The 12123-nt window shown below is 34.6% G+C and overlaps 1 protein-coding gene across 7 annotated transcripts in view; it reads right to left on the bottom strand.

Annotated features, from left to right (window-relative positions):
- Positions 1–391: 391 nt before the first annotated feature.
- Positions 392–12123, bottom strand: part of SNTG2 (syntrophin gamma 2) — a 292459-nt gene continuing 280727 nt past the window's right edge. For all 7 annotated transcript variants that reach the window (XM_072036394.1, XM_072036393.1, XM_072036392.1 and 4 more), the window contains one exon: positions 392–10741. In XM_072036394.1, the coding sequence (XP_071892495.1) occupies positions 10610–10741 (132 nt within the window). In that variant the 3' untranslated portion in view covers positions 392–10609. The remainder of the gene's footprint in view (positions 10742–12123) is intronic.

Here is a 12123-nt window from a genome sequence, read left to right as displayed (position 1 = left end):
AAAATTTTCTATATTCTATATTTCTATATTCTTAATTTGTTTCAAATCCACCAGTGAAGCACACGTCTAGTGGGGCTAATCTATTTGACCCCAAAAGTCACAGGATACATTCACAGATAAATAACCATAAGTAAACAGCCTATTACACCTTAATGACTTCCACTCATCAGCTGAGGCATGGCAATCATCTGGAAGCATATTCCCAGCTCATTGCAGATATCGAGTGAAACACATTCAGTAAACAACTGCAAAGGTCTAGGAATTCAAAGTGAGTCTGAGTAGATGGCTGAGTATTCAGCAATTTTAATTATTAGGCCCATGGGGGGGGGGGGGGGGGGGGGGGGCAGGATCTAAATAATCACATCTGAATAGAAAGGCTTTTTTTTTTTTTTTTTTTTTTTTTTTTTTTTCCCACTGCAGGATCCATTAATAGCAAAGGGGGAGCTGGTTAGGATTGCTGGCTTCCAAGCTGTCTCTGAATGAACCCCTGTGGATGTTTCATAGCCTGGTCTCCAATGTCACAAACTATGGCTCATAAAGGCACTACAGTTTTGTCTTTGTCTTGCTCTGGTTCCTAGCTATTTATCCTTTTTGTGAGTATTTTCAAAATATCACCTCCTTGGTTTTTGTTAGTTAGAGGTTGCTGCCTGTTGGGAAATCCTACAGGCAGTCTGCAAATAGCACACAGTGAATGAATTAGGCTTTTTATGATCTTGCATACAGTACTTTAAAACAAGAAGAGGCCTACTTTTCTTTTTTTTTTTTTTTTGAAGAGCTGCATCAGCTTGGATAACTCTTTCATATGTATTTAATTCAGGTTGCTGGCTTTTCCAGGTTTGGGAAATCTTAGTTGAACCCAAAATGGTAGTTCTTTTACTTTGGATAAGATTTTAAGGTAATGAAACCATTATATGTAGAATATTGGGACATTTTGTCTTCATTATGCTAGACAAATGTTCCTTGTATTTGCAATACTTGATGAAACACCCATTCCCCCACTTTAATTTTTACTTGGAGTTCAAACTCATTAAAGTACCTCTGCACACACTCCTGGCAATTTTAAGTCTGAGATGGAATAGAATAATGAACGACTGACCTTTTTTTTTAAACCTTTTTTTTTTTTTTTTTTCCTTTCCATACAGTTTGAATTCCAGGCATTTTCATTTGGAGCAGATGTTTTCATGCCAAAGAACTGGTCCAATTTATCTTCTAAAAAATGCTGGTTTTGCTTTGGAAATCAATAAGGAATGTAGGTAAATGAAGAGAAGGATGGAGCATACCATTAAAAAAATCAAAATATGAATTTTATTTCTTATCTTTTTATCAGCAAACCAAAAATGAAGATAAACAAAAATACCATTAAAAAAAAAAAAAGTTGTTTTAGAACAACTACAAGTTTTTTTTTTTTCAGGCTGTTGAATATTTTTTCAGGACAAGAGATCGGAATGCAACTATAAAAGAATAAAGATTGATTTTGGAAAGACCTGTGACAAATGAACACAACATATACTCTTCAGAAAAATTAAAAAAAAAATAAAAAAAAAATGAACTGCTGTGATAAATCAAAGGACAATGTATATTGCAGATTAAAATGCACCAACAAAATTGAAGCAGCTGAATAGCATTAAGGAAAAACATGGCCCGTTATTACACAAAGTTTAACATACATACACTTTCAGCCAACACACTTTTGCAAGCAGTATCAGAAAATTTGTACAGCTGTTGATGGGAGAAAAAATACTGTGATTATTAAAAACAAAAACAAACAACAACCACAAAACAACAAAACAAGCAAACAAACAAAATAAACAAACAAAAAAACACCTGTACCTTGTCTGCTTGCTTGTATTATTAGGAAAAAAAATATCAGTCATGTCAAGCTAGGAGAACAATTCCTCTGAAGGCAAGAGAGCGAACTAATTCTGACTGCAAGGAACCACTTGATGGCTGGCAAATCTATTTAGATAGAGAAAGGGGAAACCTATATGCTTCTTAGCTAGATTAAGTAAAATCTTAAGAAGACACGTAAATGTATATAATACTGATGAAAATGCACCTATTGTTGAGGAATGCATGCTACTTAGCACAGGAAAAGATGTATGGTACTACCATGTCTAGAATCCACCAGACAAGAAAGGAGTATGGTGCAAGATTTTCCAAGGGTAATAAAAAAAATAAAAACATGAAAGAATATTTAAAAAAAAGACTCATAAAAGGAAAATGTCCATAAAAGGAAGAGAAAAGCTTTGTATACACCATTTTTATATGAACATTCAAAAACTAAAGATTACAGGGTTGTTTTATGACTTATTGCAGAACTTTTTCTACAGGATATAAAAAGGGTGTTTGAGAAATGTATTAAGAAAGTAAAATGAAATGCAAAAAAATATTGAGAGTTCAGAGAATAGAAATGGTTAATGTGGCAACAGAAAACATTAGAATGATTTGGTATATATTTTATAGGAAATTATTACAATCAAAATTATTGTAATAATAAAAAAAACCTACCACATTTAAGAGTTTTTTGAGATCTCTTTAAAATGAAAAATTTAAAATGCAAAATGAAGTGACAGGCAGCTAAATAGCAGAACTGGTAAGAAGTTAATTCAGTACAAGTTGTACAAATGACCACAAACTCAGAATTTGGCTCAGTTCATGGCACAGAATGAGGTATTCTCATGGCACAGAATGATAGTATTCTCACCTACAGTATACAGTAGTATATATATACATATATATACATATATATATATATATATAAACATTTGAAACTCCACAGTGCTTTGATCCAAAGAAAGGTGAAGGGCAAAAGAAGTAGAACTTTAGTTTTGAATTTAATTCCTTATCCTCTCATCCTGCTATGAATATTCTGGTGATGGGGAGAAATACATCTGTGATAATTCTAAAAATGATGATAAAAACACCATTGGCTTCCAGGAAGAACTAAAGCCCAGAAGTGGTTCTGATACTGCAGGGCTTCAACCCTGCAGCTCTTTAATGTTTCCTACTTCTCTCTGACTGCATATATTTACAAGTACATACAGAATACTAAGCAAGCAGGCAAGTGCTAGGGCTTTGGTGGTAACCAGTATGTTTTTAGTAGCAGACAGGTGGAAAAAAACCACAACCTTTACTACAAAAACTCTTCTCTGCAGTACTGAATAAAGCTAGAACACAAGGCAAATGCAAACCATAGAATTTCCCAAAGTCTCATCTTGGTATGAAACATTTAAGAAACATTTTTTTTTCTTCCTGTTTTATCCAACAGCAAAATAATCTAACTAAACACATTGGTTCAGTAAAGGATTTATGCTCTAAAACACAGGGAAAGTTTTATCCCTAAAGCCAATTACATATTCATATTAAATCAGCTGGGGAATATTTGTCCAGCTTCTGTGCAATAAGAAAAGAGCGAGCTGATTATGTACTCTGCTTATGGATGTTTTAGGGTGTACTAAAGGGCTGTAGTTTAGCTCAGCTCTGAATTTTAATTGAACAAACTGCTTAAAGACACAGTAAAAGGTCTCTAATATTTTTGTTATGAGTAGCTTGATGTTATAAGAGTCAGTGTATCCCCTGAGACATAGAACCAGTCTACAAATTAATACAATTTCTACTGCCTCATTTTAGAAATATTTTCTACTAAGCACTAGGTAGTAACTGCTGGCTGAAAAAGTAGGCTGAGTTTTTTCTCTCTTTCCTCACCCTCGCCCCATACTTGTTTAAGGGGATGACAAACTGGTTTATACTCTGTTCATTCCAGGATTGTTCTACTTTATTTTCATAATCTGCCAACATTGTTTAGTGTAGGACAGTCAATGGAGAAGTAGGACAGTCAATGGAGAAGGATGAGTATCTTCTCAGAACATGATTCAGTCCACTGGTTTTAGGCACCTATAACAGGTGGGATTAAAGCACACTCCTCAACTGCCAGTGTCTTTTCACTTATTATGAGTTGAGAAAGCTAACTAACAGAGACTGGACAACTAATTTCTACATGAATTCATTAATAAGCATGTATCATATTTCTATCATAGTTGAAAATTTGAGGACATGTAAAAACCTGGCAGCTTCCTAACCTAGAAATATAACAGAAATAATGTTCCAATAATAACTTTTAACTAGGAAAGAAAAAATAAAATCCTCCTCACATTTAACTTCCTTTCCCTTTTTCCTATTCTGGCAATCCTACAGACTATGTCAGACTGTCACGACTATGACAGTCATGATCAAGTTAGTGTTACAGAAAGAAAGAATAAAGTACTCTAACAGCTCTAACAGTAATAAAAATATTAAATACATGAACATTAAATATATTTTCAGTTAATTGTTCTTGTAAATATGTCTTATTTCTAGTAAAAAAGATGATTTCAGCATTAAAGTAAAGAAATAAATTCTGTATTAAAACCAAACCAAACAACAATAACAGCAACAAAACCCTCTCTAACATAATTTCTCTCCAGCCCCCACTCACCTACTCAAAATTAAAAGCTTTTGACTTTGTGAAAAACAAAATAAAAAGAAAGAGCAACGCTCTCCCTAGAAATTAGCACTTCAGTGTTTACACGACCAGAAGGCTCTTGTGCAGCCTACTTTCCTGTGTAGCTTAGACCCTTCTGCCACTCTCAATTCCCAATGTAGTGACACTTACACAATATATCATGCTTTTTTCCAGAGGAAAAAAAAAAGAAAAAAGGTCTGTGATGCATCTAGACTGGAGGTATGAACACCTGCATAACTGTAGTTCCTATAGGGCATCATAGCAGCCTTTCCAAATAAAATATTATAGTTTTCTGTCCAAGTAGTCTGGGTTTGATTTTTCACTGAAAAGTCAGGGGTTTTTTGCTGTTGTTTTGTTTTGTTTTGTTTTGTTTTGTTTTGTTTTGTTTTTCCCTGCAGGAATACACCCGTGTACTGACAATGAAAGCAGCTGTGCACCAAGGCAATATTAGAAAAGAAAACAGGTTTTCTCCCTGCCTGTATAATTTAAAATTGTTTATCTTTTTCTCTTTTTCAGCTTAAGTCCTATGTAAGTCACTTGGAGTCTGTTCATCAACAGTAGTGGATTTCGGCTCCAGTCCATAGGACTTAATATCTTCAAATTTAATGAAAAGATTTTACTTGTAGAGTTCTTCTGGCTGAACCAGATTAAAATACATCTTCAATTTCATCTTGCATGCAATATAAATCCCTTTTGTGCTTTCTAATAAATTTACAAGGTCTTTTACTTCACATCAGATAATCTCTTCTCTACACTCTTTAACAAAAAAAGTATGCAAACATCCTTGAAGCATACATTAAAAAATTAAATAGATGATTACATGATATATTTTACATTATTTTCTTTGAAATAGCTCCCTATTCAGCAGCTATAACTCAATGGCAATCAACTTAAAGTAAGAGGACTACATGAAAGAATTTCTCTACGAAATGTCAAGAGTGATAGATACTTTCAACTTGTATGTTTATGTAAAGGTGTCAATTTAAGACTGCACAGTCTGTCCATCCTTCCCCTGCCTCCATTTTTGTAGTGCTTTGATCCACTTCCTATACATTGGAAAGAGGGACAGAAATCACCACTGTCTTCTCTTGACCTCTCACGTAGGCATGGAGGAAAGGGATTCCTTCTGAATGTCCATTGTCTTTGATGCACTTTGATGCAATAGCAGTAGAGGTGATATTCAGGTGGGTAGGGAGGTGTTGCAAAATGCCAACAATAGAAGCATTTATGGAAATCTACTTAAAAAGAACTTCAGGCATTTGTAAATAATGCTTATGCCACTACAAAGATCAGACTATATATTAAAGGTTTTGTGGAAAAGCATGCCTTGTTGGAAGTTACCTATGAATGAATGTAGTTCAGAAAGAAAACAGGTGTTAGATTTACAATTGCAACATCTGTCAGAGTCTATCCTCTCCCACCCACCCCTAAATAATAAAATAAAAGAAAATCTTGTTTATGCTTCAAGCTTACTGGCACAAGAGTGGCTATTACTCTGAAATACTTTCAATTTTTTTAAAGATCCTAGTGTGAAAAGAATTTAGGTCATATATCCAGAACTTAAGCTTTGGCTGGATCAGCACAGTTTCAATATTGTAATTCTATGCTTTACATCTATGATCAAAAATAAATGTTGAGGGACTTTTGAACCAGCAAAGATCCCATGACTTGCTGCAGCTGAGCAAACCAGGCTACCAGGATGACTATGAGAAGTTCCCATGACAGTGTTCCCACATCGCCTAGTTGAGGAATTTAGAAAAATATTGTTGCCAGAAGCTGGCTTCAAGGACGGGATCTATGTGACTGCTAATCACAAGGGGGTTGTTTTCTTGCAGGTGGGGTTATTTTCTTGCAGTTGTTTGTCTGAATGCTTTTGACCAATAATCTTGTGTAAGACACTATCCGCCCCTGTTAAGTTTGCTATAAAAGTCAGGCTATTCGGGTAATAAAAGGGAGCATGATCTGACCATACTAGTGTCTGTCGTATTTTCGGCCATTCTTCCTGCAACAAATAAATATAAATAATATAGGTGAAATGCACTGGGTGAGGCCCTGCCTCAACTGAAGTCAGTGTGAATCTATAGCAACATCTAAATTTATGACTAAAATTGTCAGGGCTCATTTTCCATCCCTGAGGCCATCAGGCATGGTCTGAACACAGCACCTCTATTAAAGTCTCCCTTGTTTTAAACAGGGTAGCACAACCAAGACATTTACTGAGAACAGACCTTAGCTCACTCAGCTCATGACTGTGCACAGAACTTTTCTGCAGATTTCAATTAACGTTGATCAAAGAATGCCAGGAGTTATTTTAATAAACCTACAGTACAGTTCAAGCCCAGTTCCCAAGTCCAGTTCCCATAGCACTCCTTAGTTAGAATACATATCACTGACATTAAATCCATGGCACAAGTCATATATCATGTTCAAGTGAGTAACAACTCAATATTGTGTTTCCAAGTGGAGTCATATTTAGCTGTTTGAAGTTTTGAGCTTAAATTAAAGACATAACCAGGACATATAGAAAATACCTTGGTTTTACTACATTTCTAATCATGAGTGGCTATCTTGATTTTGTGATGCTGCACAATTTTCTAACCTTTCTGTGTGTCCTTAGTTGGCCTTCTGTTTAGAGCTTTGCTGTAGCAAATGCCTTTCTCCTCCTACTCCTTACTCAACTCTGGTATCACTTTGATCACTCTGGTATCACTTTGATCACTGGAAAAAAACAAGATGAAACTGTACACAAATGAATAATGAGGTAGCAAAACTAAAGCTTAATATATCACAAGCACATAAGAAAGTATATTAAATTTTGTTTTCAGTTTTGATTATTAAGCAAATTTGACATTCCAGCTGCCCAGATACCACAAAACAATTGTCCTCTGCTTCAGTGATTGAGTCTTTTGGGATGACTGTAGAGGTTACCTAGCCACCAGTAGATCTATTTACCATTTGGGGATCCTACTGTTTTGGGGTCTTCAGCAAGCTGAAAAGTAGTGACAATAGTGATGATACCTGGCATGCTATATTACATACACGGTGAAGGTGATGAAAAAACAATATATTTTACTGACATTAAAAAAATGTAACAAATAAACATAAGACACCAAACAAATTGGTAGTCTAACATTTTCCCATATGACATACATGTATGTTGCCCTGTTAAGAGAACTACAAAGAAATACAAGATCCTGGGGAAGTCCTATAAAATCCATATCACAGCTGAGTAACAAGCTCTGCGTTAGCTTTTCCCAGGCTCTGCCAACTTCCTCTGAAGGCTGGCCTTTAGTCTCTGTTTTGGGATTGTTGCAGAATGCGAAAGGAAGGAAAAAGAGAATGAGCTAACAAGAAATTTCAAGTGTCTCTTTAAAAACATCTTTGGAGAATTATTTCTAAAATACAGCCCTAAAGTTCAAGTGGTGAATTGCTAAGAACTTTTTCTCTTATCTTTCTAGGGATTGATTTGCACATATCAGAAGAAAAATCCTATCTTGCAAAAATGGTAGGTCAGGAATTCCCCCAAACAAGTAAGAAAGTTACTTGTAAGAAAGTAAGAAAATTAATTAATTATTTTACAAAACTGTTCTAAGGAAAATAAATGCAGGATTCTGATGGACAAAGACAAATCCTTAACAGGGAAATAAATAGAATTGTTTTGAAAAATATAACAGACAATCAGAAATTTTGAAATGAGAAATTGAGAAATAATTTGCAAGCAAACGTATGTTATTGAGAATAATCAGCAACCTCCAAGTGGAAGGGGCATGGGAATAAATTGTCAAAATGAAATACTAGAGGCATCCTTATAGTTCCAAGAAATTGTTCTTTACCAGAAAGTTTATTGTATTGACCTCTAATGTTAATATTATTAAAATTCATGAATATAGTCCTAACTGCATCTTGTATTTGCAATTAGTTTGATATTGACTTGTTCCATCTTAGGATGAAATTTAGGAACTTCTTAGGAGAAATGAAAGAATGAAAGATTATTTAATAAATTTAACTTAAATTCTTTTAAGGTTTTAATTACAGTATTTGGAGATGTATTCCTTTTTTTTTTTTTTTTTTTTTTCCTAGTGCTGAACTTTGCATATAAGGAAATAGCAGTAAAACAGAGGAAGAATTCCATCATTCCATCATTCACTCTGCCATCTATAACTGTTTATGCCAATAACTGAGAATTGACTGTATCTATCATTGTATCTATCATATCATGTATCTATCATAAGCTATCATTTGTGAATGTTAAAATCTCAGTAAACACAAAAAGCTGAAAAGTAAAAGGAAAGCTGAAAGTTATATGAAATATTTTCAATAAAAGCATGTTTGAGAAATACATCTTTGAAAAAAAAAAGTAATATAAAATTTGGATGCTATTTGTTTAAAATATCATAATGGTTATAAGTACGTATTTACAGTCAATAAAAATATTTCTCAGTTTTGCTACATAGTGTTTTGACAGTAGTTAGCTCTTCTATTATGCCTCCTTGCAAACATTAGATCTGTAAACAGCACTAGAATTGCTACCAGCATCCCTAACATTGAAATTAATTTCTCTCAAGATACCACTTTGCAGTAGGCAATCGTTATGGTAGGATCAAATCACCTACTTTAGACACTTTATTTGTGCATGAGGTTTAAGTGGACAGATAAGCATCCCTTTAAAGTAGGTGCCTAAGGCCCACTGCAATCTGCTCTACCTGCCTTATGATAGAGGAGGAACCTCTCTGACTAAATTTGAGCACTGAAGCTATGTAAAGACTCCTTATCTGAGCTCTTTTAAAGGTACATACCTTCTTTTCTTAGCATACAGTGGTTTTAGGCTTTTACTTTATCAAGACATTTTCTTGTGCTCCTAAAATATAGACAGGGCTTTGATTATGTTGATCCATACTCATTGTATATATTTAGGATATTCTTCTTGCTTCATTTCTTGACTGTGTGCCTTTTTTTTTTTTTAATTTCTCAGGGAAAAACAAAACAAAGCAAAACAAAATAAACAAACAAACAAAAAAAAAAACACACACACAAAGATATTGCCTGATATTGACTCAAAACTGCACTTAAGAACAAATGAGACTTCTATTACAGAAGCCTGGAATACTTGGTATTACTTACCACTAAGATTAAAATGTCTTCCTTTTATAATTTTTCAGTATCAGGATGTTTTCAGTAGCTGTGCAAGTAAAAAAGTGATTTCAAAAGGAATGTTAGGGATATGCTAAAAGTAGACCTGCATTATTTTCTTAGCAAGGAGAAACTCTTTTCATTTCTATTTAAGCATGTGTGTAAATCAGGGTTAGAGGTGAAGTAAAATAAAAAGTTAAGTGGGCTAGAAAAATCTTTATGTCCAGCTATCACCATACTGACAACATCCTCTGCCAAGCAAAGAAGTCACTGAAGAATGTCTGCACAGCATCACATCTGAGGCTAATGTCAAGGTAATCTATGAATGATTAGATGACTGATTCATGGAAACTTCAATAATATATAAGAAAACCCTACAGGTCGGTGCTTATAGTTATTTCAAATGCGTGCTTATGCCTTCTCCTCAGTCTCATATAGAGTACATTGTGTTTTGCCCCAGCTAACTCTCAGGCCTCCAAAGAACTGGACCAACGAATTATAGTTTTCAAACATACCAAAGCAAGATGAAAAATCAATTCTTATTGCAGTTTTCTAGAATAATTAGTTTTTTTGTTGTTGTTGTTTATTTTTTTCTACAGTGAGGGCTGCAGCAATTTTCAAAATGCACTTAAGAGGCCAATCTTTGGACACACACTTTTCAAACGTTAGTCCATGTTTTTATCTGATATGGGGGATATGTATGACCATGAGAACAGAAATCAAAATGACACCACAAATGTTATTGAATTTGCTCAGAATTTTACATTAATGCTGAAGACAACAAACTGATTCAGTTTGACTTAATATTTTTTAACTCATAGATTCAAAATATTGAACAGATTGTGAAAACTGTTAACATTACAGATAACACAACTACAGACTTCTTAGAAAATCACAAAGTTGCAATATTGTGCATGAAATAACTACTTTCTTTAAGAAAATAATTTATTTTCCATAATCACAACATATAATCTTATATCAGTTACTGTACATATATTTTCTTGCAATGCTCTGGCTGTCTATGAATACTGGATCCACAGATGCCACTTTTGCTGCTATAAAGGAGTGAATACAGTGTAATACTGCCGTCAAATCCTGAAATTCAAGTTCCTGAAAGAGGAAGCAAGAGAAAAAAGAGAGAAAACATGATTTCATATTCAGGTCTATAAATTTTTTACATAAATACAGAAAAGACTAATCAGCAAACGGCAATGGACTTTAACTTAAAATTTGAACCTTTAAAGGGAACTGTAAATTTAAAAGTGCTAAGAATAAAAGATGGATATCCATACCTCATTCACTGGAAGTGCAGTATGTCAATTTAATTTTCACCCTCTGCTGCTTTATTGTTTACATTTCACTCAGCTTAGGCAATGAAAGCATTCAACTTGCAAGAACATTTAAATATCACCCCATGTTTTAAATTATTTGAAAAGTTAAAGATGTTTGGGAATGATGTGGTTTCAAGTCTCAACCAGGGGAGGCTGATGAGGACACATACCTTAGCAGCCTCTAAAGGAAGGAAGCTAGAAGGACAGAGGCCAGGTGGAAGCAAAGATAAAGTCATACCACAGCTTGCACATAAAAATAGGGCTATTTGAAATTCATATGCCCCAATTCAGCAAGAAAAATACTCTTAACCAGGTCTCAGATTCCCTTGACTTTTTATAAAATATTTCACCTGTGCACAATGGACAACATTTCTCTTTCCCAATCTCAACAGACAGAAATGGAGCGATATTCTAACATAATAACAAAAAAATATATAGTATAAAAAGCATGTTAAATTTGTATGATGTTACTATTTGTAAAATCTGCAGCTGGATACTGGGTATAGTTTTTGGTTCGGGGAGAACACATTTGATTTCAACAGGATATGCATTTAAAGGTATTGGTTACATAGTAGCTTATCAGGGAATAACCTATCTGCTTATTTTTAAATGAAAATTAAATTACTGAATTTCTGATTTTCCTATTACAGTATTTTACAGTATCTCCTAAACATAATTGCCTTAGACAGAACATTTGGAATGTATTCCTGTTCAGGAAATCATTTTGCTATCAAAGGCAACTTTGTATTGAGCATTGCTGGCAAATTTTTTGGCAGTGGGAAGACTGCATAGGCAGCCTCTGTAAGGAGAGCAAGTTGTTCCAGGAAAGGTTTAGGTTGGAAATTAGGAGAGGAGATATTTCTTCTCAGAAAGAGTGTTCAGACATTGGAGCAGGTTGCCCAAGGAGGTGGTGGAGTCACCGTCCCTGGGGGTGTTTAAGGAAAGGTTGGACCTGGTGCTTAGGGACATAGTTTAGTGGGTAATATTGGTGGTAGAGGGATGGTTGGATCAAATGATCTCAGAGGTCTTTTCAAACCTTGATGATTTTGTGATTCTATGAGAGGCTGGGGATGCCCCATGCTGGACACAGCTGGTTCCAGCTGACTCCAAAGGCTCCACTGCAGGGCACGGCAAGGCCCAGCACTCAAGATGGTGGTGATT

Source organism: Anas platyrhynchos, chromosome 3, assembly GCF_047663525.1.
Source record: "Anas platyrhynchos isolate ZD024472 breed Pekin duck chromosome 3, IASCAAS_PekinDuck_T2T, whole genome shotgun sequence".
NCBI classification, from domain to species: domain Eukaryota; kingdom Metazoa; phylum Chordata; class Aves; order Anseriformes; family Anatidae; genus Anas; species Anas platyrhynchos.
This window is presented reverse-complemented; position numbering and strand designations above follow the sequence as displayed.